At 35.7% G+C, this 27,867-nt stretch overlaps 4 protein-coding genes across 7 annotated transcripts; 3 read left to right on the plus strand and 1 right to left on the minus strand.

The window, feature by feature from the left end:
* The first annotated feature begins 768 nt into the window (after window positions 1–768).
* LOC114880721 (ceramide kinase) lies at window positions 769–11,661 on the plus strand. The gene is made up of 8 exons (XM_029197023.2): window positions 769–1,163; window positions 5,215–5,466; window positions 7,086–7,279; window positions 7,350–7,725; window positions 8,219–8,371; window positions 8,441–8,637; window positions 8,755–8,924; window positions 9,033–11,661. The coding sequence occupies exons 1-8, from the start codon at window positions 1,034–1,036 to the stop codon at window positions 9,106–9,108; spliced, it is 1,548 nt and encodes a 515-aa protein (XP_029052856.1). The 5' UTR covers window positions 769–1,033; the 3' UTR covers window positions 9,109–11,661.
* Window positions 11,662–11,954: 293 nt separating this feature from the next.
* Window positions 11,955–14,505, minus strand: LOC114880722 (transcription elongation factor S-II). Of its 4 annotated transcripts, none has more exons than XM_029197024.2 (4): window positions 14,290–14,505; window positions 13,507–13,684; window positions 12,831–13,186; window positions 11,955–12,759 (listed from the first exon to the last, which is right to left on the minus strand). In XM_029197024.2, the coding sequence occupies exons 1-4, from the start codon at window positions 14,356–14,358 to the stop codon at window positions 12,424–12,426; spliced, it is 939 nt and encodes a 312-aa protein (XP_029052857.1). In that variant the 5' UTR covers window positions 14,359–14,505; the 3' UTR covers window positions 11,955–12,423. The 4 variants fall into 4 exon arrangements, with proteins under 4 accessions (XP_029052857.1, XP_029052859.1, XP_029052858.1 ...); XM_029197026.2 differs by having other exon boundaries at window positions 14,282–14,505; XM_029197025.2 differs by lacking the exon at window positions 14,290–14,505 and adding an exon at window positions 13,762–14,255.
* Window positions 14,506–16,738: 2,233 nt separating this feature from the next.
* Window positions 16,739–21,735, plus strand: LOC114880719. Its single transcript, XM_046287780.1, has 16 exons — window positions 16,739–16,836; window positions 16,898–17,017; window positions 17,094–17,184; window positions 17,249–17,385; window positions 17,462–17,594; window positions 17,673–17,723; window positions 19,398–19,427; window positions 19,731–19,892; window positions 19,977–20,102; window positions 20,164–20,281; window positions 20,351–20,615; window positions 20,679–20,780; window positions 20,870–20,960; window positions 21,033–21,169; window positions 21,360–21,492; window positions 21,561–21,735. The coding sequence occupies exons 1-16, from the start codon at window positions 16,739–16,741 to the stop codon at window positions 21,612–21,614; spliced, it is 1,848 nt and encodes a 615-aa protein (XP_046143736.1). The 3' UTR covers window positions 21,615–21,735.
* Window positions 21,736–22,508: 773 nt separating this feature from the next.
* On the plus strand, window positions 22,509–27,760 carry LOC114880732. The gene is made up of 18 exons (XM_046287781.1): window positions 22,509–22,750; window positions 22,833–22,958; window positions 23,033–23,150; window positions 23,216–23,480; window positions 23,545–23,664; window positions 23,837–23,927; window positions 23,990–24,132; window positions 24,213–24,345; window positions 25,354–25,489; window positions 25,767–25,936; window positions 26,024–26,149; window positions 26,211–26,328; window positions 26,398–26,662; window positions 26,726–26,827; window positions 26,912–27,002; window positions 27,065–27,201; window positions 27,392–27,524; window positions 27,593–27,760. Exons 1-18 carry the CDS (start codon window positions 22,637–22,639, stop codon window positions 27,644–27,646), a joined length of 2,442 nt encoding a protein of 813 aa, XP_046143737.1. The 5' UTR covers window positions 22,509–22,636; the 3' UTR covers window positions 27,647–27,760.
* The last annotated feature ends 107 nt before the right edge of the window (window positions 27,761–27,867 follow it).

Below are 27,867 nucleotides of genomic sequence, written 5' to 3' on the forward strand. Positions count from 1 at the left end.
TAAATTGTATTGCTTTTGTTAGCTCTTTCATTTTAATAACAATTTCATTTTATAAATAATCACTTAGATATAGAATTTGTTATTGAGAAGACGTACATGTAAAATAGTGAAAAAAGTTAAAATTATTATAAGTTATTATAAGTGATTTCAAATTAATTATTTTTTATTTGTTAAAGAAAAATAAATAAGATAAATTGCAAATTAAATAGTTTTTCTAAATAAATCGCCACACGTTTCGGGAAACCGGTCGGTAAGTTGTTGAGTAGTTTCAGCTCTTTTCACATAGATGGCGAAAGGGTCGACTTTTTGAGTAGCTTACCGATTATGTATTAGCTTTCAAAAATATTAAATTTTATCATTTGTATGCATTAAAACCGCCATGTAATGCAGTCGTTGTAAAAATATGGTTTTAAATTTTATCGGTATTTCAAAATTCGTATTTGTCTCAGCTTATACAAGAGGAATGGATACTAAACAGAAACCTCACGGTTTTGGATACATAAATGAACCTTTGGTGATTATTTAATCGGGAGATAAGTAAGTATTTTCATTCAGTGTATCAAGGAATGTTATTATCTCTCTGGACAGATAGATCCAACATAATTATGCTAAAGAATTAATTGAAGAGTGATGAACGAGGGATAAAGGGACACGTGATTTTCTATCAATGTAAAGGAAAAGCCAATTGGTTGCAGTTCGACTGCAGTGGTACTTCGGAAGGGAGAAAATCATCGACCAAGGAAATTTTCCTTCCATGCTTGGAGAATCGACTGGATGGAGGCGCTGACGATCGTAAAGCCGAGCGTGTACGTTTTGGCACGATTCTTCGTGAGTCGATCGTGCTCCGTAGTTGTGCTCGGGCCAGCGAGCAGACTAGATTGGTAGTGGTTTTTTATTGTTCACGAGTATCGTTTACGATTTTCGTGGCGATTTTCTTGTGTACCACGATCGATCGGTACCGAGATGACGTTAATGGGATTTCCTCGTTGAACGAGTGTTCTCGCGAAAAGGTAGCCAACGTCAGCCATCTAAGATGATGCAGGAAATCACCGACCAATCCTCCAGGACAGTGCTCCTGAACACTTTTGTGGTAAAGAAAAAACGGTGCAGGGTCTACTTTCATCGTGGCACGCTGATATGGGAAACGGAGAAACCACCGTACAGTAAGTATAGAATCAAACTTCTTGTCGCGTACTCGTGCCAACGATCGTTAGTATCAGGGAAAGGGATCGGAGCGAGAAAGCGTGATAAAACGGCCTCGTGTCAGCGAGGATCAATCGCGTTTCCGCGTCTCTCGCGGTTCGAAACAAAGGAATAGTGGCTGGTTGCACCGTTACCTCTGATGTTAACACGTTCGCTGCGAACATCGCGGATCTGATTTGGCGATATTAATATTATAATTATTTTTGCTTATTTAATTCACTCTGGCAAATTTTCATGGTCCTTAGTCCACGGCTAACATGTTAGGTGGAGTGGAACAATGTGTACTTTGCTTGGAATGAAAGTGTAGTGATAATTAGTAGGCACAGTCTGTTAATTACATTCGATTTAGAAATCGTTAGCCAATAGATGAACTTTGTATGATAATGCGTAATGTGAATACTGAAAATTTGTATTGTTTTGTATTGTACTGCAGTAACCATTAAAGAGGCGTCAAATTCTGAATACAGAGCTTGTTTATTCATACCCGAGACTATAGCTATCGTTTATAAAGAACGATTTAACGTGATTGAATTGTTAAAGTGTTAAACAGTTGAAATAAAAATAAACGCGTCACTGTCTGGTTTAAAAATTTGATAGTTTGACAAGTGATGTCACCTGTTCGTGACTTTGATATATATAACATATTAGCATTCTTTAGGTTATAGTTATTTATCGCGTTATGAATTAATCATAATCTGAAAATTGATAATTTTTCTGTTAAATTATCATTACTGAATAACTTAAAATACAACAATTTTTACAAAGTTACCATTAAACAGCGGTGTTCAGTTTTCACTAAACAGAATCATATTTCGAAGTTGATGAAATAATACTTCCGGTTTTGCGATGATACGTGTCATCATTGTTCAGGCTCATACATTCAGATAACAAATATTGAGGAAGTTTTAATGAAATTGCCCGCTTCTGTCAGAGATTCACTTGCAAACTACGGTCGCGCGAGGAAGTAAAGTTTCGATTCGAGTTTCGAGAGTATCGAAGGATCGACCGATCGAAAAACGTCAAATCGTTTCATAATATAAATACGAGTATGCTAATTATTGATAAAAGTTGATTTATCATGCAAGAAAATTGCTTCCACTGCAGACATGATAATTTTCATGGAAATTCATTATGCAACTGTGGGAGAACCGCGTTTCGCGCGAAATTCAAACGGTATTTCTAAACAAAGGATCTCTTTACAATTCAACATATTTTCTTTTTCGGTTCGATCGTTGAACGATTAACAAGTAATTTTTCAAAGTATCTTATCAATTGTCGATAAAAATTGACATTGAAAACCTCATCTGGACGATAATGTTTAATTATCACGTAACTTTTCTCTCTTACTTTGTGTATTCTTTTCTTAAACGTGTGAAATATTGGATACATTTTTCACCAACAGCATACTGGTTTCTTCACGGAAGCGATCGACGCGTCGATGGAGAATAGTAGTACGATTTACTATTTAATATTCAATAGCGATAGGTAGAAGGAGGAAACGGAATGGTATGCAAATGAAATTCAAGGACGCGCGTTTAGATACATATGTTTCTGCTTCTACGTGAGCCGATCGCCGAAAAACTCATCGATATTCCGTGCAGGTCGCGCGCAATCGATACGTGCACACGATAGATCGAAAGTGTATTTCTACAGTCATAATCGATTCTCCCGTTTAAACCTACTTGCATACATTAGACTAGTATGTAGTATAATAAAAATGAAATAAAATTGAAATTATGTAGCCGTACACGGAACATAAACATATTTTTCCCAACAACAGAATTCAAGTATCACGATTACGTAAATCGAATGCATGCAAAAGTGAAACTTGCAAGATGCCGCGTATATTATATACACACATATATACTTGGAAGTAATTTGCGCGAGTGCCCTCATTACGTCATACTTTTGGCCCGAGCAAACAGCCTTTTCACGTGAAAAAAAAAGAAAGAAAAAAAGAAAAAATTTGTCGCGTCTTGCGACCTCGGTCCACGAAATCTTCCAGTCTCGTCGGTTCGATAGGAGGCGTTCGTTTCGGAGTCGAACAACCGATCGCGGTTTGGCATACATCCCAATTATCTCTGTAACGCCGGGGACAGTCATGCCTCGAATATCGTATCTTGTTTGGGACATTCTTCCTTCTGACGCCTCGTTATTTTTCATTCCATTCGTTTTTTCCTCTTTATTACACGCCAGGTGTGCTTAAGTAAACGCGGCTACTTAGAAGGAAGTCAACGTCGTTTAACGAGCCTGAGAGTCTTGGAGGAACTATTGATTTCAGCAGAAAGGTCAGACTAGAGGTTTACTTGACGCTATCCGGAGCATGGTGTACCTCCGAGGAGAAAAAACCAATCTAATTTCAGGCTATAACAAGGTTTATTGATTGTCTGACTTCTGAACTTGGACGATTTCGTTTGTTTCACTTCGATTCGGAGAGATCTAATTTTAGCAGATTTTGATTAAAGATCACGTAAGATCGATGAATTTTTTATTCGCATCCTTCCAGTTCGATATTATTCAATTAGGATCAATTGTAATTGGTAAATTTTCTACTATATATCTTTAGTTCCAACAACTTCGAATCACCGAGTGCTTCCAATTATGCAAATTTCAATTCGCGGCGCTGCAATTCGACAAATTTCCTCCCTTCAAATCTCAATTTCTTTAATTCCCTTCGACAAAAGCGCTCGCGTTTAGTTGCATGTAAAGCAGAATCGAGGCCAGAACTTGTAACTCGTCGTTACAAGGGATTAATAATCCGAAACAGTGTAGGGTCTTGCGTCAAAGACTGGTTAATTTGATCGTGCTCACCATCCATCCAATTTAATGCTTATCCCAATTTACAGCTCGTACCAGTTTACGCGGTGATCTTCAAAACGTTTCTTAAATCGAATTAACGAATTCGAACGGGATCGTTCAACGAATGTTCCGCTACTTTTCTCGCGTCGTTATCTTCGTACAAACCGGATATAAATTTGTCTCGTTAATTACGAAACAGGTAGCACTCTCGTGCGTCACATTTTCCATGATTTGCTTTTTAAAAATCTCGCAACTCAGATGTGGAACAATTATGAAACGTTCCTCGGAAGATTTTTCATCTTTAAGAAGAAGAAAATGAAATCGAAGTAGGAAGAACATTCGTATTATCCGCACGACGGAGCATCCTTGATTCTGAAGCCGCAATGACGGTGAGAATCCATAATTTCCCAGCGACACGAACCCGACTGCAGCCTGAATTTCTTCAGGTAAATTTAGGCGTCCAGGTCGTTCACACCGATTCCCCTCGTGCTCGCGAACCTTCGAATCGGACGGGTCATATAAGAACCCGAGGAAGGTCGCTGGATTCCTTTAACTGGCTCACCTTCCATCTTACTTCTCCTCCGTTTTATCTTGTCGCGATTATTCTGCTCTTTCAAGATTTTTAATTGTATTTGATTTTTAGATTAAAAGTTCTTTGAATCTGATGAAACTCTTCTTCGAGAAGTATTCTAAGTGTGAGTACCATATGCGGTAATAAAAAGAAGACGAGTAATTCGAGCATTGGAGTAATTATAAGCAAAAACATCGGTGTCCTCGAGAATGTTCTTTTAATGAATGTTTTTGTCTTTCGTCCATGAACGAAATGATTATCCGTTCTTTAAGTTATTCAAATTTTTTCTCAGTTCCCGATTCAAGCTGCAAGCAGGTTTCAGTGATTAAAACTCTCAGGTGACCATAGTCGTCGACCTTCGGTGATCGCATGTATTTTAGCGTGTTTGCTGAATATTCTTGCTTGTCTGTAGACCGATATCTTGGAGGAACAAATGAAAATAGATTTGAGTTTGTCGAATTTTCCCAAGTATTTTATCGTTAAGAAAAAATTGCACTTATAATCGCAAAGTCATCGATTCTTATCGATATCAATTTATCTGAGCCGATTATCTTCCCATTGCAAAATAATCAAAGATCGTTGTAATTGAATACTAATAAAGATAAAAAAGCTAACGCAGAAAAAATATGTTTAATTTTCAGCAAGATGGACTCTGCCGTTAACGGATGTGCTCGCGGTTCGCTATGGGGACGATTGGATACCCGGGGCGAACGTTAAGGAGAAACAACCCCCTACATCGCCCACATCGTCCACCGTCTGTCCGACGAATTTTATTTTACACTACGCCGTACGTGGGCCACAAATGAAATGGAGCCATCACAGTGTGACAATGAGCCACACAGATCCCAGGCAAGTTGCATCCTGGGTGAAAACCATACGAAATTACTTGATGGGTGAGTTTTCTTTTACTCACAATTACGTCTTCGTTAATATTACCCATTCATAAATTCATCTACATTTCTTCCAGAGACAATGAAAAGAAAGTTTGATCCACGCGCAGGGACATTTCACTTCTCACGATACAGAGAATTATCGTATCGATTCCTTTTCACAACACGGTGAAACTTGTTACCTGATTTTCTTATTCCGATCACTCGTTTTCGCAATTGTAACGAAATCAAGCTGGGATCTAATAGCGTCGATTGCAAAAAAATACGAAATAGAGGAAAAGTAGGTGAAAGTTGAATTGTCGCTGTACGTGAGCGCTATTATTTCCTTTCTATTTGAGACTAGGGAACGGTTGAATAATTGATCCGGTATCGATCATTGAAGTCCGGCCTGGTAAATGTCGACTGGCGTACTTAATTCGATCGGCTAATCGTCTTGAAAACTTTTCGTGACGTTAACCAAATGATAAAACACTTTTATAAATCAAGGTATACACTTTTAATTTATGTTGATTGAACCGGCTATACTTTGTATATTGCAATATGTTTCAATTTTCATTCAGCTGGAATTAATCTTCTTTGAATTTTTTTTTTACAGAGCCCTATTAAGTCCCTGTATCGATTGGTATCATTATTTATTTAATTATTTAATTATCTGGTTTATCAGGTTGCTGCATTGCCTCCGCAGACTACACGTTACTGGAATGCAACCTCGATTCTACAATGATCTTAGTTATTCTTACGTAGTGTGTACATATTTATAGAAACGTAGGGTGTTCTAGATGATACAAATGTAGCGTACATTTATGGAATCTTAGGGTGTCTCGTCATTTGATATTGTTTCCACGGGCTGTACATTCCAGATATACTCTAATTCTAATTTAGCTTCGACCATCCTTCCACGGTGTGTATTTACGAAGTCTCTACGGTATTTTACGACGGTCTTTCCTCTCGAGTCTTTGAATTGATCTATTTTAGCAATTTGAACCTGTCGCACGCGTAAATCCCTTCCACCAGTTGTACAATTTTTAATTTCGCGTAGGTACATTCGGCGGGGCGCGGTGAACGCGAGTAGAAAGGACTACTCTGCGTGGTGGTGCATGCTGAAAACTAGGTCGTTGGTTACGGATCAAGGCTGCGTAACTAAGACCACGTTTTTACTGCCGCGTAAAAAAAAAAAAACAAAAAAAACATCAAAACCGTGGAAACACAAACGACTCGTCTGGTAATAAAGCGGCTACGCGTTGCTCCGCTTCGTTTGATGTACCTCTTCTAGGACTTTGTATATAACCAGCTCTGATCCAAATTTAACCAGTCGAGACAGGGACTTGCATACTTTCCAGAGCCGACCGTTGAACCGACGAACCTAAAACTGACTATCATTATCCATAAGTTGGTATTGTTAGATTTGATAAATCAAAACGCCATTCCCGAGGCTCGAGTTGTTTCCCCTTACAACCCCGTTCGGTGAAAAAACAATGGGGAGTGGTTTCTTTTAGCACGTGTAACGCGATCCCTTGTATCCCCCTGTTGGAAGGACTACGGTATTGATCCGAGTTCCCGCTCGGCGCGTACTTACACGTTTCTTCGAAATCGTAAACGAATGAAAAATTTTCTATTTACAGGGCTCACCCATCGTCCAAGAAAGATATTACTATTCGTCAACCCATTTGGAGGGAAGAAGAAGGGGTTGAAAATTTGGGAAAAGGATGTGCAACCGTTGATGACCATCGCGGGTATCGAGACTAAGATGTTGGTCACGGAAAGAATTGGCCATGCTCGTGATACTCTTTTAACGGCAGATTTAAGCGATTTTCATGTAAGAATTTCATAGTTTCATTAGCTTTGCTTAGAAAGTTACTGTAACCCCGTTTCGAATCCCTTTTCAGGCTGTGGTGTGCATCGGAGGTGACGGTACTCTCGCGGAGGTGATCAACGGTCTTGTACTGAGAACCTCTAAGGAGCAACAAATCGATCCGAACGACCCTGAAGTATCTCTGCCGACTCCGTTATTGCCGATTGGGGTGATACCCAGTGGGAGCACCGACACGGTGGCGTACAGCCTCCATGGGACAACCGACGTTCAGACGGCTGCGATACATATCATTTTTGGCGACAGTACCGGCCTCGACATCTCCTCTGTTCACAGCGAACAGACCCTATTGAGGTTGTACGCCAGTGTACTTAGCTATGGATACCTGGGCGACGTGATACGAGACAGCGAGAAGTTCAGGTGGATGGGACCCCAGAGATACGACTACTCGGGTGAGTCGATAGCTCCGGGTACTTGGGCAACATTTATTCCTTAATAAAGGGGAAACACGAACGGCTACGAATACACCTTCTATGTAGTCAGTGTCACGCTATTGTCTTCCATTCATAGAACTGTGACCCTTGTCCTTTCTTACGTCTTTAGTTCCAGTTTGTTAGTCACTAATTCCCTCGCATTCCCCGAGTACCTGGCGAATGAGACTAAAAATAGAGGATACTCTGAAACTTACATCGCGTTCGAAGTACTACGTCTCTCTCTGTTTATTGATCTACTTCACGCGTGGGACGTATTAAAAGGGACGTGTTAAAAGCGGCACCACTAAACATTTTCGTAAGCAATACGAAGCGAAAAATATGTATGTACATAGAATGTATCTTCAATTCGAGGTATTTTTATTAGGATTATTTTCCTTCAGAGATAACGTCATATAAAAATGACGTGTTACGTGTATATTTGTAACTGAATGTTATTCTTATTTGATTTCAGGTTTCAAGAAGATAATCGCGAACAAAGGTTACGAAGGTGAAATACAGCTTCTTTCTGACCCCTGTCACCCAGCAACGAGTACAAGATGCACAAAAAATTGCACAAGGTGTTTGCAACACATGCACAAAAGCGTTCCTGATAAAGAAATTTCTAGTGAGTTGAAAATTTTTTGGTTTTCAGTTTAATGTTGCGTCTTTATATTATTTCACCTGTTCGTTTCAGGATGGATGACCATCAGAGGCAAATTTTTCATGGTGAACGGTGCTAATTTAGCGTGTGCCTGCTCTAGGAGTCCCATGGGATTCAGCCCTCATTGCCATCTGGGTGATGGTTGCGTGGATGTGATTCTAGTTCGGCATACCTCGCTTTTTAATAACATAAGAATGTTGCTCAGGCTGACCAGCAAACAGAAGACTCTGGTACCTTGAAATTTTGTCAATTAAACTCCCAAAGTTGTCAATTTATCAGATACCAGAAATCTTTAGCAAACGTTCGATACGATTGATAGAGTGAAGCCAATTCATTTCTGTTTGCAGTACGATCTACCTTTCGTCGAGGTGTACAGAGCAAGGGAGTTCACGTTTCGTGCCCTCTCCACATTGCACGTGCAGTCTGATAGCGAGATTAACAGTCGCTATATGAACTCGAGCCTGAGTGTGTGGAATTGCGATGGCGAGGTAATCGATAACTCCAACGTGAAAATCAGGTAAACACTTGTTCGATTATTTGCAGGTACTTCTAAATGATATCATAATTCATCTTCACAGCTACGAGGCCAATACTGCTGCATTCTTCAATTATAATTTGTTAACAGGGTACACTGCCAACTAGTGAACGTGTTTACCAGACGAGCCGAGGAAGCAGTTCACGAAAGGACGTGTTTTTGTTAATGGCAATCACCGATTGATATTCTAATACCGCGCTCTTTAACACCTTGACGACCAAATGTTATGTTTCATTTTTTATAGAGCAGTAAGAGTAGCAATCTTATGAAACGAGGTTAATGGTAGAATGTATGGGAATGGTCGTCAAAGTGTTAAGATAAGAGGAATGACGACGCGCGTTTCGGCGGGGATACGATGCCATTGAAATCGTATAGTTCCTTCGACTTGCCCCAATTTACTCGATATCAAGATTTCGCCATGCGATGAGCGACTGAGACAAACAATCAAAGTTGTTTGACCATGATATTTTGTGACTCGTGGATGATGTGTTAATTATGAGCTTGGTATGTACCCAAATTTCAGGGTTTAGTTATTTAAAAGGTCAGACATTTAAGAGTCCAATTGTGAGAATCACAAAATACCATCGTCGCTCGATTATTAACCGAATAATTCTATCGACTGCTGGTTGGCACATGATTCCAAGCTAAACGTTTTGACCCAATGCGAATGTAATCAACGCCTAAACGATTCTGTGCCGTTTTTAAGCAAGGTCTAAACTAACCGAGAACCATCTAAACGTCCACGACAGACCTCGGCATCCGAAAACTATCCCCGTTTGCATGATACTCGGCATGGAAAATTCTCTTACGTTTCCTTCGTATTTTTAGATTATTATAATTCAGAATCGTCTCAACATTCCACTCGCGCGAATCAGATTGTACTTACGAAATTTTGTACAAACACGACCTGGCTTTTTCCTGGTCGTTTCTTTTTCCGATGTCGCATTGCTACACTGGTCGCGCGGGTTTTTCGTACTTAAACAAAAGAAACGAAACGAGGAAACGAGAGATAAATGTAATCTTAGATTCGGTGCACGGATATGGATTTTCCTTGTATGATATTTCCAAGGATATTACACCATTAGAACACTTAACACTCTGATGGTATCGTATGTTTGTGAATTTCATTGATAACGTGGCTCTAATTAATATTATTATTTGGAACCCAGCCAAAGTTGTAATTCTATACTTATATTGTTTTGCTTACTGTTAGATTTGAAAGGCTAGGTGTTTGGAAAATTTACAAAGTTAGTGTCAATTATTTTCATAAATTGTTTATGTTATTTTATGGTATGTATAGAGTCATCAAAGTGTTAAGTTTAATCAATGATAGGGTTCGTTCGTAGAAAGTATGTACAGTATGAGGAATATCCTCCTCCAGAAAACTCAGTATATTTTTCACGTTCGTCAATAAAATGTCTCGTCTTCGATAGCACTATAGTGTAACGATATATTTTAAAGAGAAAGACAAAAGTACGACGAGACGTGTATTTTGATTAAACAGAGAGCGATTTTAGCTGGCTGTTAGAGCTTAAAAACATTTACAATTAAGCTAAGCAAATTAAAGAATTTCGAGCGGCATTTACTTTACCAGAACAAGTATTTCGACCTATTTATTTAACGCTAGAACATAGGCCCTATAGAAGAAAATATTTGGATCACTTCGAATACAAAAGTTTTTACTTTTGAACGATTTCAAGACACGAAATATGAGCAACGAGAGGAAATGATTTTTTAATTTATTCTTTTCTAGTCTGTTGCGTTCGCGTTAAGACACGAACACTCCGTCCTTAGTTTCCATTTTTACTGACCCTATATATCGTAAAAGGGTGAAAGTTTCTCTCGTCGCCTCGTTAATCATAGACATTTAATTTCTGAAGAATGTTTTTCGATTTTAAATCTTCTGGAAAATTTTGTTCCTCAAAATTGTTAGATTCTTTGAAATGTCCATTTTCTTATTTTTCTACTATATTTATTTAGATATTGTTCTTGCAGTATACGAAAGTTTTTCATTTAACATTTTCTTCTGTTGTATTGATTTTAATTTCCGGTTCTTAAGGGTAACATATCACACAGGATAAATAGTCTACCTTGCGATTGTACGAGCCGCATACCGAACTTCGTCCAAATGCATTTTATCCCCCTCTATTTTGATGTACATGCTTGGCTAATTCGTTTTAAATTCGACAACTCGTTGCTTCTTTGACCGTTTGCGCTCCGACAACCCTTCATTTCTGTTTTGAGAATATATTTCTTGAATTATACTTTCATATTGTGAATGTTTCATATGATTAATTGTTCTTTCCGTGAAAGAAATGGAAACTTGAAATGTTGTTAATTTAATTATAATGTTAATTGTTAATTGTAATTTAGTTTAGTTGAATTTCAAAATTTTGTTAGAATAAAGAAATGGAGGATCGCAAAGGGTTAACGATCAACATAATTAGCGACTAGATAGAAATTATTTTGTAGATTCGTGTATACAGGTTGTACAGATATACATACACACGTATATATATATATATATTATTATATATAAATACATATGTATATATTATATATTTTAATTACGAGGTATTTATATAGAGAGAGCCGAAAAAGGGTCGCGATACAACTGTAACAAGTGTGTTTACCAATTAATTTGAAATTAATTTTGTGATGGTGCACCGAATGTTGAAATGGCTGCGTATATTAATAAAAATTGTACTTCACTTTTTCATTACCGAGTTTTACTTTACCTCTATTGCTTTGTGCTTGTCTGTTGTATTTAAAAAGACCGCTTTTTAAAAGTTGGGGTTATTGACTTACCGACTTCTGAAACGTTGCCGATAAGTTACCATTTAGTTACTCTGTAAGGCGACGCTGCTGCTCCTCTGTTCTGGGAACTCAGTCGGTAAGATATTGAGTAGTTTCAGCCGTTTTTGTATAGATGGCGTTACAGTCGAATTTGAAAAATTCTGTGAATCATTTAATTTCGATTTTAATTATTGAGGGGCTTCAAAAACACTACGCTATAATTACATACATGTATTTCAGTACTGTACCCACAATTTCGAAGTGTTTCACAGATAAAACATTGTGTAAACTCGTACAATCTAAAATGAAAAGTCTTACTTTCAACATTACTCGCATGTTAGAACTTTGACCAGCATGAATGCAGTATTTAAAAGGGTTTGAAGTATTTTAATCTGATTTATCCAGTTTCTCCTCGGTGTAGTTGAAATCCTACAAAGCTGAGACCTAGTAACATTACATTTTAATATATACAAGAGAAGGAAAACCAAGTGTTTGGAAATTTGTGAATCGACTAAAAGTATAATCATTAAACGATTAATATACAATCTGTGAATGATCAATTTACGTAACATACATCCAATGATGTCTCGTCAATCTGAATAAGTGTTGATTAATAAGTAGGTGTCGAACGAAATACACTTTCTTTTTCCATATTGATCAAAAAAACCATACAGAATAAGAAGATTTAGCAAAACTTCCATCGATTACCGCATTCGTTGCATAGCACAAAAGTAGTCATAGGTTCGTCGGCCGAACGCGTTTGCACTTGATTGTAAGTGCAGTTGCGCTTTTTGCATTTTCCACATTTTAATAAATCAGTTTTTGTTCCTTGCACCGTAGCAAGTTGGGCATCATTGATCGCCTCCTTTTTAAATTGTTCTCTTAATTGTTTTATTTCATCGCTCGCCATTTCTTCGGCGGTCATAGATGCAAGCCTAGCAGGTGTTATTGCACCAGCAATGAAATTCGTTCGCAAATTCGGATTCTTTGCATCGCGTAAATTAGCAACTCTACTACGCACCTAAACAAGTATACAGAATAAAATGATATTTAAATTAAAAGATGAAAATGAAAGAAGAATATAAGGCTTACCCTATTTTTATATCGGTTATCAGTATTTTTAAATTCTGCATAAATCGCTTCCTCCAATTCTTCTGCTAATTCTTCCGGTGAAGCACAACCATCGATCGTATTTCCATCGACTCTTAAAGCCGCCGCTAAAAGTTCTCTGCATTTAAGTCTTACAGCGTCTGTTGTGGTAGGAGCCGGGAAGGTCGACTGTTTCCTTTGAAGGTCCTTATGGGGTTTCTCTTCTTTCATTTTAACATCATTTCCATCAGTAGCATCTTTATCCTTCTTTTGATCCCCGTCATCTTTATTTTTCTCCGACTTGTCATCCTTCTTTTTTGAACTACTTGAAGAAGTAGAATCCTTCTCTTTGTTGGATCCTAAATAAAAAAAAAAGTTTGTTAAATATAATACACTTATACTATATTCCAATGGATAGTATTAACATGTTGAACGCCATGGGGGTCGCCGGTGACCGACACCGCAAATTACACATGCCTGAATAATTAAAAGAAAATAGAAAAACATTATTTTAAGTAATATTGTTACGGTACACATAATGTTAAGTGGTAAATAGGAAGCTTAATATTTGAAATTTGAAAATTAACTATTTCTATTCTTAATAATTAGAGCTTCAATAAGTCCTATAACAAATGGCCATTTTCACTATGGCGTTCAACGTGTTAAGTTACTTTTTTACCAGATAAAAACTTCTTCCAATTTTTTATTAAAGTTTTAGATAATGATATAACTTCTTCATCTCTGCTTGATTTCCTCAATGCATTAACAGTCATTCCAATACGTGTCTTAGTTAGAAGTTCCAAGTCAACTGGTAACTTTTGCAATATTTTAAGTAATTCCAATGCTTGTTCCTGTCCCTGTAACAAAAGTTCTTTTATTTAATAAAAAATATGAAATTTAAATGTACATATAGTTTTAACATATCATTATTTACATTTGATGTCTGTATAATCATTATTATACATGTACCTGTATCGTTAACACATATGGTAAATTTTCGTTTGTACTGATAAGAGCTTAGTATCTGTTACATTATGTTCAAGGCAAACAATTCAGTGAGATAATTCATACATTCATGAAAGTACTAAACAAATACAATGATGCGTGTTTAACAACAAGTTTAAGTATATGCAATTGGTGCTTCAACAAATTTGATAATGAGAGCACGATTTAACCTTTGGAAAGGATTGTAGACGCGTTAAAATTAGTATGTCAGATATTTAAGCTCTACGATACATTGTGGTACATCAGTTTATACCGAATGACCGTGTTACACGGACTTATACATATAAACATCATTCATCGGAGCGATAATGTTACACAATACTGCACTCGTACGCATTATATATTCTCATATTATCACAGTAATTGCATTTTTAGTTGGAAAAAGAACTTTCGTGCTCGTCGAGCAGCCCCTAATGTGCCGAACGATACACAACTATTATTTTACTCACTTACTCACCGTCCCGTCGCCGCTCGACATCTTGTTCAACTTTTTTTGAATCCGTAGCACCTCTTCCTCGGCACTCATTCTGATAATGATATAGTTTTTACACAAGAAACCGATATAAACATATACAAAACACCGAGCAAGTGAACAACAAACCCCGAATGTACGTTTATAAACGTGACTTGCGATGCAGAGTTCGATACTGGATTGGTAACTCGCAACATGGTAAGCTTGCAGGTAGATGGCACAGTACTAGAGTGACATCTTTCGAAGATCAAATAAAATTGTCAACGCGGGAACGCTTAAACGTCATAATTTGAAAACAATCATCTTTCAAACAATTTCAAATAAACAATTTTTGGTGGAAGAGTATCATGGTGCCATAAGAATGTTTAACCCTTTCCAATCGTTGCGCTCGTATGTCACCGTATAGTCGCTATCCTACATTTTATTATCATACATATATTTACATTAGTATTTCTTTCTAGGGACCCTCGTTACAATGTTTTCTTTTAGTTTCTGCTTAAATGTGTATGTATATATCAAATAAAATAAAATAAATAAATAAAAGAAATTCCGAGTTGATTGGTAGCCTACTGAAATGTAAATACGAGTGCAAAGGGTTAACATCTTTTTTATTAAAAACACTATCGCTATAAATGTATCCAAAATTATCATTTTTCTTCTTACAAATTTATTTTGATACGTTAAAATTGATAAAGCGACTGATACCACGTTGCGATAAAATATTCATTAACAGAAAAAAAAGAAAGAAAAAGACTTCAGCCATATGTCAGTTTCTGTCACAAACACAAAGTTCTGACTCAAGGTGGATCTCGGCAATGGCCAAATGTCATTTTCTCATGAACCGTGTGTTTCTAGTGAATTGGTACCTGTCAATCCATGGAAAAAGATACGCTGGAAGTCGATATTAATTGAAGAAGAACAAAATTGCATAATTCAAATTACTCTGTTATTTAAATAGAAAATTTAATACGCACATTAGATAACACATAGATGTTACCCTTTGTCTATAAAGAAAAATTGTTTTATTACACGCCAGTCAGTCGAACATTTAGTCCCTTTATTTCCTCATCAGTTAACGTCGGGGTACATCAGGCCGCGCCTGAAACACAAAAGTGTTTAAACAGTAAGAAACAATTAACGAACAGTGCAATTAAAATGATAATTAAACTAAGTAATGGCTCTGGGATAAGATTTGGAAATTTAAATACACATACATATATTGTAATACACTCGCACCCTCACCTATGGGTGTCCCGGGTAGGGTGTTGGTCTATCGAAAGGGGCCTCGTATAAATTATATAGGCCTGCGGCGGACCATCACTTGCGTAAACGCTGGAAAAGAATGATGAATTTAAACTTATACATGAACCACTTTACAAACATTAATTTATAATATATTAATTTGTTTTAATTCCATTTTATAATAATAACTTGATTATTAAATAAGTTTAAGTTGGAAAAATGGTTCAGTGTTACAGGAAAATGGAAAACAGAGGAGGCATGCGTTTCAGCTACCTTGTTACAAAGTATTCAAAGAATATTTGATAGTTTTGGGACAATATCCGTATCAAACAGAACTGAGCCATAATATTCATATGACTGTGTTAAGTTTTTTTTCGATAAGCGTTCTTATTCCGTTAGTGAGTAAAATTAGAAATTTTAAAATACAACTTTCCATAAAATGTAAAACGAAATAATAGCCCGAGGAAATCTATTCAAAGCTGTGATAATAATGAATTTTTCAGTTGTTGCAATTCGCCAAATCAATACGAGAGAAAGATTTAGATAGTGTGATGGAATGCATTCCAATTATGGCCACATTATTTGTCTCGACGATCAAACTATTAAATCACAACATCAATCGGAAAGAAGTATTTATACTGAATCGATGTTCTTAAGCAAAAGGAGTCCAGCTCTTAATACGTAAACATATTTTTCACTTAATTTTTTAATCAGGGGTACAAACTGACTCTGCTGGTCCCCTCTGTATTAAATGGAGCTGCACCCGTTTAGCTGTAAAGTTCTTAATTAACGCGTTTAAAGCAGATGAGTGTTACCGTTAAAATTTTACAGTTTCAAAATTTGTTTGATCGTATGAGCGAACAATGGGAAGTCTCTGAGCTGAATGGGGAGACCCACGTACTGAACGAAGTTATCGAGCAAGGAAGTAAAATGGGTACTTTATACAGAAGTAAAGATCAGGAAAACGTATCCTTTTTCTATTTACATTTTCTTGATTGTCAATTGCAAATTGTCTACGAAATTTTCAGCTAGTTTATGGGCATTTATGATATTATTCCTATCGATACCGTTGGCCGCTCCGGCACTTGATTTAATATCACGCACAAACGAAAGCCGAACAAGAATGCAATTGTTTAAACTAAATTACATTGTCGATACGGAGGACCACTTTTACATTGTTTATATACATATGATGTGTTGTTCGCTTACCACCGTCCTGGTCATTATCGCTATGGATTCGTTGTACATGGTCATCTTTCATTATATCTGCGGTGTGTTCGCCTTGTGCGGGTGAGTTGTACAACCGATCTGTTAACAATAAAAGAAATTAGAACAATTCTTACAAACGTAGGTATCAAATTAAGAAAGCAGCAGAGATATCTAAATCGGATATAGAAGGAGGAACCTTCGAAAACGGTAATAAAAAGGATCTGTTCAGACGTTGCGTGATGACACATTACGAAGCCATCAAGTTAGTAACTCGAATTCACTAATAAATCATAAATTAAAGCAACATTTTGGTAATCAATTTTTGCCACATGATTCAGATTTTACGATTACATGAACGATAGCACTCGTACCAGCTATCTGTTTCAAGTTGGATTGAACATGCTAGGTATCACTTCAACGGCTGTTCAAGTAAGAATTAAAATCGAAAGAAATTCTATATTTCGATTGATTATTGACAAATGATGAATTTTAGGCAGTTATGAACTTTGACAGACCCGAAGAAGCATTCAGAATAATTATGTTTCTGTTGGGTCAACAATTTCATTTGTACACTCTCAGTTTACCTGGGCAAGTACTTATGGATCGAAGTTTTGAATTATCAAATGATATGTACGTACTGAATATCTTTTTAATTTCCAAAAGAAACATGAAATGTGTTCAAGTATTTCTGAATTACTTACAACAGATACTGTTCGAAATGGCACGAAATACCAGTGAAATTTCAAAAAGTACTTCATATCATGCTAATCAGATCCAGCAAACCGTGCAGACTATCAGCCGGAGGATTATACGAAATGAATATCGAAAATTTCGGAACTGTATGTAGCAATAACTCATTCATATAAATCGTTGTGTCACACAATAGTTAATGATCAATACGATTTGTTAATTTAAAGATCTTTAAAACTTGCATGTCATACTTTACAATTCTACTGTCGCTGAGGGAATGATACGTCGAGAATATTTTCAGCAAACAAAAGAATATCGTACGAGATGACAAGGAAATGGAATTTAGAATTTTAAGAGCAGATGGTACTGTATCTTTTATTAGGGCTTTTGCACGTCCATTGATTCATTATCTGTCCTTAAAATTCTGAACCACGTTTATTTCAACAGTCTGTCTGTGAGAGGGTAAGTATTTATAAAATATAAAAAAAGGATGATACTGATCATATTAACTTGTTATATAGTGTAAAAATAAAATAAGCACACTGCAAAAACAGCATGATTCCATGTATACATAACTCACAGTTTGAATAAAATTTATCAGAAACCAACACGTTTAGAAAATTTATCAGCAACTGTTTATTTTTTTTAAATATCATTTGACATATCTTTAATTCTATTTTTTATTGTATCGTTTGAACGAGGAATTTTCATAATTTCCTTTTTTCTTACTATGATCATATGCTGATCGAGATGCACATGGATTTAAAATTCTGCAAATCAGATGGCAGATTATAATGGAAGTGAACTTGTACAGTAAATAACATATTACACCTGTGTACACAATTCTCACGTTTCTTGGGAGCTTTCACCACTTAGCGGAACACTTGTAATAAGCACGCGGGACACTTGTTAAGAACCATTATTCAAACTCTAATCGAGTTAATGGTGCAATTTAATGTAACTAGGTACAGTTTGAAATGTAAAAAAGTCAAACTAGAAATCAAAAACTCGACATACTTACACCGAAGGCGATATTTTTTCAAGTCTTTCAAAATGTGTATGTCTTATATCACAATGCTGCTATCGCTAAGGGAATAATTCAGCAATGTATGTTACATTTCACAAACTGGATTTTAGTTTAATTAAAAATCAAATATAAAGGCTGTAGATTGTTTCTGTAGTAATAAATGTATATAAGTAAAAGCAACTATTCTGAAATAAAATAGTTACATTATATTTACTGTATACTATTACAGCACTCAGCGTGCAAATGACCTACTTGAAATTTTTCTCATTAAAATTCATTTGAAGAAAAATTTAACAAAAAATTGGTTTAGTTTGGTACCTATAGTTTTTACAAAGATAATATTTTTTATACTATTACTTCCTCTTTTTGCTGCTATGTAATAATAATTTTTAATAAAAGATGCGTACATTGGATTTATGGCCATAGTCAATTTAGTATTCCACCAACCTTTTATATAACCAAGAGTGTTCCATGAATTGAAAAAGGGAAGAACCGCTGCTCTATTCGATGAAAACCATCTGGTAGTCGCACGAATACCCCTGAAAAATGATTCCCATTGTAAATGACCTCATCAATAATCTACTACTTCAAGCTACGCACTCACGAATTTCGAATTTTTCTGACATTTCTTATAAGCGTTTAATGAAACCTGTGGATATCATTTTCTTATCTACCTCGCATTAACTGCACCCCATTCGTAACTGTAAAATGTCATTGAATTCTATACCTGTCAAAGGATCAAACGATTCTCTCTAATATATTTACCAGTTGATGTTACGTAATTATATCATTGTTGGAAAACGTATATATGTAGATTAAGCAAATTGATCTAATACACTCTAATACCCTTTGTCTGAAACAGAACAGATGTTACACTTCCTACAAAAGTGATTCGATCCAGTATCGGCCGTGTGTAGATGGTTAAAAACTGATTTTTCTTACAGCGATACAAAGAGTAAAAAAGAAATTTACTTCATTCATTTTATTTCTATTTTGTTAGAGAATTAAGTGCACAGTGTGCAGGAAGAAAATGAAAATTGTGTGAAACTTGAAAATTAACCACGGATGGGATTCTAACGACTTTAAAAAAAATAATATTCTTCTTCAGCTAAGAACAGTGCTTTAATAATCTTTGAGAAATTTTCTAAATGAAAGAAATAACTTAAAATCTATCTTTCTAATTTTTCTAATTTTTCTAATTTTTCTAACTTTTTTAATTTAGATAATAGTGTTAAGTTGAAAGTTGTCAGTGTTGCAGAATAATAGAAACCGAGATGTAAGCGTGTACGATATACCCGATTACAAAGTACTTAAAAAATTCCTCAAACTTTCTGGGCTGGATCCTTATCAGGAAGATGCAATCAGTACTATTACTACGTATTTTATGATATGCAGCGTGATTGGTATGGTTATTCCTACAGTAAGATTGCAAGTGTAATTGTTGTAATTGACCGTTCGATATAAATAGATTTTGTTAACTAATGAACAACCGACAATACGACAGTTCTTAGGATTCTACACATCGGTACTGGAAAAAGACATGGATCAAATGTTCGAGTCCGTGCCATATTTGACCGCCTCCAGTGCCTGCATCGTTAAAATATTGAATGTTCATCTGAATAAATCAAACGTAAGTATATATAAGTCCATGAGATTAAATAATCTTCGAAAATATTCAGTATTATTATTAGTTTAGAAAATTATTAAATTTGGTGGTAAAAGAGTGGGAACAATTAAAAGATAACGACGAATTGGAACCGCTGGAGAAGCTTACCAAACGAGCAAGTTACGTTGCAAACCTATACAGAAGTGCGTATTTTTTATAAATTTTTAATGAAATTATTTATAATTCTATTTCGAACGACAATGTCGTTTCAGACTGTTTGCTCTGGTCTATGGTAATATTTCTGTCGCTCACGATACTTCCATCTGTCCTGGACGTCGTTCTACCTCTAAACGAAACACGACCACGAGAACAACTGTTTAACGTCAACTATTTGGTCTTCGACGGCGAAGATTATTACTATTTCGTGTATTTACAGTTAGGTTGGAGTACGTTCGTTTGTGTTATCATTATAGGCACCGTTGATTCATTATATATCATCGTCATTCATCATTCCAGTGGAATGTTTGTCGTATGCGGGTAAGTGAAGAAAATTTTCGACTCGAGTCCAATTATCCAAAATATTTCACGATTTCTTCCCAGCAAACAGTTTCAAAAAGCAACCGAAATGGCCGACATGACCGACGGAAATGAGCAATTCAATCGGTTCAGGCGTTGCATAATTTCGCATACCAACGCTCTTCAGTATGTAACAGTCAAATAATAATGCAATAACATCTCGTTAGTTAAGAAAACGATCGTTGATCTGTTTTTTTCATTTAACATACTTCAAGGTTTTACGAGATATTAAATGAAACTAGCACGACCAGCTATTTGTTTCAAGTCGGAATAAATATGATTGGGATAAGTGTGACGGCTGTTCAAGTGAGAATTTTTCAAGAAAGCTCAATGACGTTACCTTGGAATAATTTTAATTAGAAGAATGTTTCCATGTAGGTGGTCCTGTGCCTCGATAGACCGGATGAGGCGACTAAAGCTACCGTACACCTTGTATCGAAGCAGTTTCACTTATTCATCATTAGTTTGCCTGGTCAAGTATTGCTGGATCATTGTGCGGAACTGGCAACAAATATGTACCATTATTTAATCAGTATAAAGAAATGTTAGACGGAAAAATGAATTCGGTGTCTCCAAGTCAACTTCAACTCTTGAGAAAGATCCCACTGGTTCTAAGTGAAATATTTTAATAAAAAGACATCAAATTCATTTTTAACCCTATAATGAAAATAGATTTATTTTAATGTCCTCTGATATTTGTAACAGATACTGTTCTAAGTGGTACAAAGCACCAGTCAGAATTAGAAAAATGATTCAGATTATGCAAATGAGATCTAGTAAACCGTGTGCACTGTCGGCTGGAGGACTGTACGAAATGAGTATCGAGAATTTTGGAAACGTATGTAACAGATTATAATACCTTCATTACTAAACCCTGCAAGTTAATTAATTCTCTTTGTTTCAAAGACGATGAAAACATGCATGTCGTACGTTACGATGCTGTTATCGTTCAAGGAATGACTCTTTATCACCTTTAGCTGAAGAATCTTAAATGGCGTCCGTAGTTTGATCTACTCAGGAAATAAAACACAATATAAATGAAGAAACGAATTATAAGGGAAGTGTGGCGCAGTCGTGTTTGTACGGGTATACAAATATACGTAAATTTGTTGAAATAAATGTTACTTTGCTATAATTCATTCTGATTTCCTTCGCGACGTTTATAGCTACGATACGTTTATTGTTTCGACTTATTCTTTGTGTCTGTTTTTGAGGAAGAAAATACACGAGGAATACGCTTGTCTGTTTACCACAAATCACTGGGAACAACCACTGCAATGTGGTACTGTCACATAAGTGACAACTGTACTTTTTTAGAACGAAAGGATCTCCTATCCACCTATTGTCCAGCCACTCAAAGTGATCCGTTTATGACACTGTTACCCCTGTAAACTGAATCGTCTCGTGAATCTTCCCTTCCATATTTCCCCCCTTCACAACTTCTACAGATTTTCAATATTCCCTACAAGAGGTTCACAGTTAGCCTATCCATGGATATCATTTCCTTATTCATCATGCAACAACTACATACCCGCCGTCATCCGAAAATGACACCACAATTCTATACCTGCCAACTGATCAAACCGTATTTTGAATTACGTATTCACACCTCTGTTTGCAATCGAATACAAGCTACATTCAACGCGTTGCTTTGATGCCATCAAAACCGAAGGCACGAACAGTAGGAAAGAAATTTATTTGCTTTTACTTTCTGCATCCATTGAATGAATTTTATTATACGATGTGTCGGGATCGCAACTGTGTATTCTTATCAAATCTTTTGTTAATTTTACCATTTTGTATTTTGCTTCAAAGACATTCGCCCTAATTAATCTTGACACGATTTGTATATCTGTTAATTATTCATTTCTATCGTACAGTGTTTGATACACCCATGTAGCTGATATTAAAAATCAAAGTTCTCAGTGTTTCAGGAAGTTAAAAGACGATGCAACAACGTGTACGACATTCCTTATTGTAGGATGCTTAGAAAATACTTGTTATTTCTTGGCCAGGATCCATATCAAGGAGACGGGATTCGTACAGTTCTCACGATTGTGATGATAACCCTTCTACTTGGTGTTATTATTCCAACGGTAAGAAAGCACGTATCGTAATGATGCCAATAAATAATTCCAAATAATTGAATAAAATTGTTGTATAAACATTATTGGATAGTCGTTCCAATTATATATATCGTTGCTTGAGAAAGATATTAATGCTGTTCTTGAGTGTATGCCGCACTTAACAGCGAGTATCAGTACGATGGTTAAAATTCTGAATGGCCATCTGAATAAAGAAAACGTAGGTACAAATCTTTATGGATCAAGAAACGCAACATAAATATTACGAAATAATCAAAATTGGTCGAATTATAGTTTCGAAAATTATACCAATTGATGATAGAAGAATGGGAATTGTTGAAATTGAACGATGAGTTACACGTGTTGGATAAAATTACTGAAAGGGGAAGTAAACTTGCCCATTTATACAGAAGTAAGATGTCACGCTGAATTCTAAATCTCAGCATCTTTTTTTCTATTCATATATCCTTTTCTCAGGTACACTGTTAGGGTGTCTAGCGATATTCCTAACAGTTCCATTGCTTCCTCCTCTTCTGGATGTTATTGTACCTTTGAACGAAACCCGACCACGGCAGCAATTAGTGAAAGTGAATTATTTGGTCTTCGACGAAAAAGAATATTTTTATATCGTTTATTTTCAATTGGCCATTGCGGCGTTCATTGCCGTCGCCGGTATAATTACTATGGATTCTTTGTACATGACTATAATTCATTACAACAGTGGACTGTTCGCAGTATGCGGGTGGGTACTGTAAAATTAGAAACACTGAAAATAAAAGCTTACTTCTTCGGTGTTCGATTAACAGATATCAGATCCAAAAAGCGACGGAAAGGGACTACAACTTAATTACTCACAGGCGTACCACGAATGACCACAAATACGCGGATTTCAGACGTTGTGTGATCACCCATCACAAGGCTCTCCAGTTTGTAACGATCAAATAATAATGAATTATACAGTGGCCATAGTAATTAGTAATAATTGTCTTAATGTAACAATGAAATTGTTACGAATTATAATGGACACTCTGTACAATGAATGCTTACAAAAAAATTGAATCATCGAACTGAACTGATGTCTTTAATTTCTGCTTTGAGGTTTTACGAGATCTTCAAGGAGAGCAGTACAAACTGTTATTTACTTCAGATTGGCTTGAATATGACAGGTATAAGTGTAACTGCTGTCCAGGTAAATACTCTGGAAAAAAAAAAGAAGAGAAAGAATGTTAATAATTTTGATGTTCGTTGCAGGCAGTTTTAAATATGGATACCGATTCGAAAGACGAAGCCATCAGAAATGTAATATTTTTTGGCGCGGAACAATTTCATTTGTTCGTTAGCAGCCTACCTGGACAAGTGCTGATTGATTATTGTTCGGATTTTGCAGATAATATGTAACGTCGTGACATATACATATATGCATAAGTGTCGGATAACAAATTTCAATCTAAACGTTTCATCGATTTTGTAACAGATACAGTTCGAATTGGTATAAAACACCGATCGAAATTCGGAAAATGATTTATCTGATCCAAATAAGAGCCAATAAATTGTGTGTATTAACCGCTGGTGGATTATATGACATGAACATGGAAAATTTTGCATCGGTACGATTTAATTTAATGTAATGTCCATTGGCGTAACAAGGTAGAATGTGAAAAAGTCAAACTAGAAACCAAAAATTCTACATATTCACACCAATGGTAAGATTTCTAATACTCATATTTATTTTTCAAGGCTTTCAGAATGTGTATGTCTTATATCACAATGCTGCTATCAATGAGGGAATAAGATCCATCGTTAATGCTCAAAATTAATTCAACAATAACTGTTACATCTTATCAACTGAATTTTAGATTAATTAAAAAACAAATATAAAGGCTGTGGATTGTTTCTGTTGTAACGAAAGTATGGAAGTAGAAACAGTTCGCATTCTGAAATAAAATCGTTATGTTATATTTATTCTACATTACTAAAGCATCCTGCGTGTAAATTTCTCGTTTTCCCCATTCCAATTAAAAATTTTAGGCACTGAAATTAATTAAAAGGAAGATTTATGAAAAGATTACCTTAGCTTCCTTTTTCTGCTGTTATGTAACTTGTAATACCAATATAATTTTTAATAAATGATCCATACATGGTAATTTTTGTCACTGGATTTATGGCCTTAGTTAGTGAACTTAGCGTTCCACCAACCTTTTCTATAATCAAAAGTCTTCCGTGAATTCGAAAAAGTTAAGAACCTCTGATCTATTCGGTCAACACCATTCGTTAGTTGCACGGATATCCCAGGAAAATGATTCCCATCGTAATTTTTATCCGACTTCGAAAAAGGGGAGGATACTCAATTCGATGTGTATATATTTTTTTTTCCTCTTCAATACTGTGTTTCAAACTACGTTCCCACGAATTTCGAATTTATCTGGCTCTTGTTTAAGAAACGTTTAATGAAACCTGTGTGTATCATTTTCTTATCTACCACACATTAACTGTACCCTATTCGTAATTCTAAAATGACATCGAATGCTATACCTGTCAACCGATCAAACGATTCTCTCTAACATATTTATCAGTTGATGTTACGTAGTTGTATCATTGTAGGAAATCGTATATAGATTAAGCAAATTGATCTAATACCACCCGTTCGTCTGAAACGGAACAAATGTTATACTTCCTACAGAAGTGATTCGATGCAGTATCAGTCGTGTTGTAGATGGTTAAAAATTGACTTTTCTTACAGCGATACAAAGAGTAAAAAGGAAATTTACTTCTTTCATTTTATTTCTATTCTGTTAGAGAATTAAGTGCATGATCTGGAAGAAGAAAATGAAAGTTGTGTGAAAATTGAAAATTAACCACGGATAGGGTTCTAACGATTTTTTTTCTAATAATATCGTTCTTCAACTAAGAACAGTGCTTGAATAATCTCTGAGAAATTTTGTAAATGAAAGAAATAATATAAAATTTATCTTTCTAATTTTTCCAACTTTTCTAATTTAGATAATAGTGTTAAGTTGAAAGTTGTCAGTGTTCCAGAATAATGGAAACCGAGGCGTAAGCGTGTACGATATACCCTATTACAAACTACTTAAAAGATACTTCAGATTTTTGGGGCTGGATCCTTATCACGAAGATTCAATCAGTAGTATTACTGTATATGTTATGATATGCAGCGCGCTCGGTATGGTTATTCCAACAGTAAGATTGCACGTGTAATTATTGTAATTGACTGTTCGAAATAAATAAATACATTTTTTAACTAATGAACAACCGATGATACGACAGTTCTTAGGATTCTACACATCGATAGTGAAAAAAGATATGGATCTAATGTTCGAGTCCCTGCCATATTTTCTCGCCGCCTCCATCGGCATCGTTAAAATATTGAATGTACATCTTAATAAATCAAACGTAAGTATATATATCTCCTTGAGATTAAATAGTCTTCCAAAATATTCAGAATTATTTTCAGTTTAGAAAATTATTAAATTGGGTGGCAAAAGAATGGAAACATTTAAAAGAGAACGACGAACTGAATGCGCTGGAGAAGCTTACCAAACGAGCAAGTACCGTTGCAAACGTATACAGAAGTACGTATTTTTCATAAATTTTTAATGAAATTATTTATAATTCCATTTTGAACGACAATGTCGTTTCAGCTTGTTTGCTCTCGTCTATGGTAATATTTCTGTCGCTCACGTTGCTTCCATCTGTCCTGGACGTCGTTCTACCTCTAAACGAAACACGACCACGACAACAATTGTTTAACGTCAACTATTTGTTCTTCGACAGCGAAGATTATTACTATTTCGTGTATTTACAGTTATCTTGGAGTACGCTCATTTGCGTTACCATTATAGCCACCGTTGATTCATTATATATCATCGTCATTCATCACGCCAGTGGAATGTTTGTCGTATGCGGGTAAGTGAAGAAAATTTTCGACTCGAGTCCAATTATCCAAAATATTTCACGATATCTATCCAGTAAACAGTTCCAAAAAGCGACGGAAATGGCGGACATGATAGACGGAAATGAACAATTCAATCGGTTCAGGTGTTGCATGGTCACGCATAACAAGGCCCTCCAGTATGTAACAATCAAATAATAATTAAATAACATACCATTAATTAAAAAAACGATCGTTGATCTGCTTTCTTCATCTATTTCAAGGTTCTACCAGATACTAAATGAAACTAGCACGAACAGCTATTTGTTTCAAGTCGGAATAAATATGATTGGGATAAGTGTAACGGCTGTTCAAGTGAGAATTTTTCAAGAAAGTTACCTTGGAATAATTTTAATTAGAAGAATGTTTCTATGTAGTTGATCCTGAACCTTGACAGACCGGAAGAGGCGACCAAGGCTGGCGTACTCCTTGTATCGAAGCAGTTTCACTTATTCGTCATTAGTTTGCCTGGTCAAGTATTGCTGGATCATTGTGCGGAACTGGCAACAAATATGTACCATTATTTAATCAGTATAAAGAAACGTTAGACGGAAAAATGAATTCGGTGTCTCCAAATCAACTTCAACTCTTGGGAAAGATCCCACTGGTTCTAAGTGAAATGTTTTAATAAAAAGACATCAAATTCATTTTTAACCCTATAATGAAAATAGATTTATTTTAATGTCCTCTGATATTTGTAACAGATACTGTTCTAAGTGGTACAAAGCACCGGTCAGAATTAGAAAAATGATTCAGATTATGCAAATGAGATCCAGTACACCGTGCGCACTGTCGGCTGGAGGACTGTACGAAATGAGTATCGAGAATTTTGGAAACGTATGTAACAAATTATAATACCTTCATTAATAAACCCTACAAGTTAATTAATTCTTTTTGTTTCAAAGACGATGAAAACATGCATGTCGTACGTTACGATGCTGTTGTCGTTGAGGGAATGACTCCTCAACACGTTTAACTGAAGGATCTTAAATCGCGTCCGTAGTTTGTTCTACTTAGGAAATAAAACACGTTATTACTGAAGAAACGAGTTAAAAGAGAGTTGTGATGTAGTTTTTTTTTACGGGGATACTAATAAACTTGTTGAAATAAATGTTTTTTTTGCTCTAATTCGTTCTGATTTCCTTCGCGATGTTTATAGCTACGATACGTTTATTGTTTC

Source organism: Osmia bicornis, chromosome 11 (genome assembly GCF_907164935.1).
Source record: "Osmia bicornis bicornis chromosome 11, iOsmBic2.1, whole genome shotgun sequence".
In the NCBI taxonomy this organism is placed as follows: Eukaryota; Metazoa; Arthropoda; class Insecta; order Hymenoptera; family Megachilidae; genus Osmia; species Osmia bicornis.

What these genes read in the sequence shown, in the direction of transcription:
- LOC114880721 (XM_029197023.2), top strand. Translation starts at nt 1,034, where the DNA reads ATGATGCAGGAAATCACCGACCAATCCTCCAGGACAGTGCTCCTGAAC. An exon ending in CATACGAAATTACTTGATGG is followed by an intron (nt 5,467 to 7,085) that starts GTGAGTTTTCTT and finishes TTCTATTTACAG; the next exon opens with GGCTCACCCATCGTCCAAGA. An exon ending in CCAGCAAACAGAAGACTCTG is followed by an intron (nt 8,638 to 8,754) that starts GTACCTTGAAAT and finishes TTCTGTTTGCAG; the next exon opens with TACGATCTACCTTTCGTCGA.
- LOC114880722 (XM_029197024.2), bottom strand. Translation starts at nt 14,358, where the DNA reads ATGAGTGCCGAGGAAGAGGTGCTACGGATTCAAAAAAAGTTGAACAAG. An exon ending in TGTCGAGCGGCGACGGGACG is followed by an intron (nt 13,685 to 14,289) that starts GTGAGTAAGTGA and finishes CTTTTGTTACAG; the next exon opens with GGACAGGAACAAGCATTGGA. An exon ending in TTGGAAGAAGTTTTTATCTG is followed by an intron (nt 13,187 to 13,506) that starts GTAAAAAAGTAA and finishes TTTTTTATTTAG; the next exon opens with GATCCAACAAAGAGAAGGAT.
- LOC114880719 (XM_046287780.1), top strand. Translation starts at nt 16,739, where the DNA reads ATGTGTTGTTCGCTTACCACCGTCCTGGTCATTATCGCTATGGATTCG. An exon ending in CGTTGCAAACCTATACAGAA is followed by an intron (nt 20,282 to 20,350) that starts GTGCGTATTTTT and finishes ATGTCGTTTCAG; the next exon opens with ACTGTTTGCTCTGGTCTATG. An exon ending in GCGGAACTGGCAACAAATAT is followed by an intron (nt 21,170 to 21,359) that starts GTACCATTATTT and finishes TATTTGTAACAG; the next exon opens with ATACTGTTCTAAGTGGTACA.
- LOC114880732 (XM_046287781.1), top strand. Translation starts at nt 22,637, where the DNA reads ATGCTTAGAAAATACTTGTTATTTCTTGGCCAGGATCCATATCAAGGA. An exon ending in GGACTGTTCGCAGTATGCGG is followed by an intron (nt 23,481 to 23,544) that starts GTGGGTACTGTA and finishes TTCGATTAACAG; the next exon opens with ATATCAGATCCAAAAAGCGA. An exon ending in ACATGGAAAATTTTGCATCG is followed by an intron (nt 24,346 to 25,353) that starts GTACGATTTAAT and finishes AATCGTATATAG; the next exon opens with ATTAAGCAAATTGATCTAAT.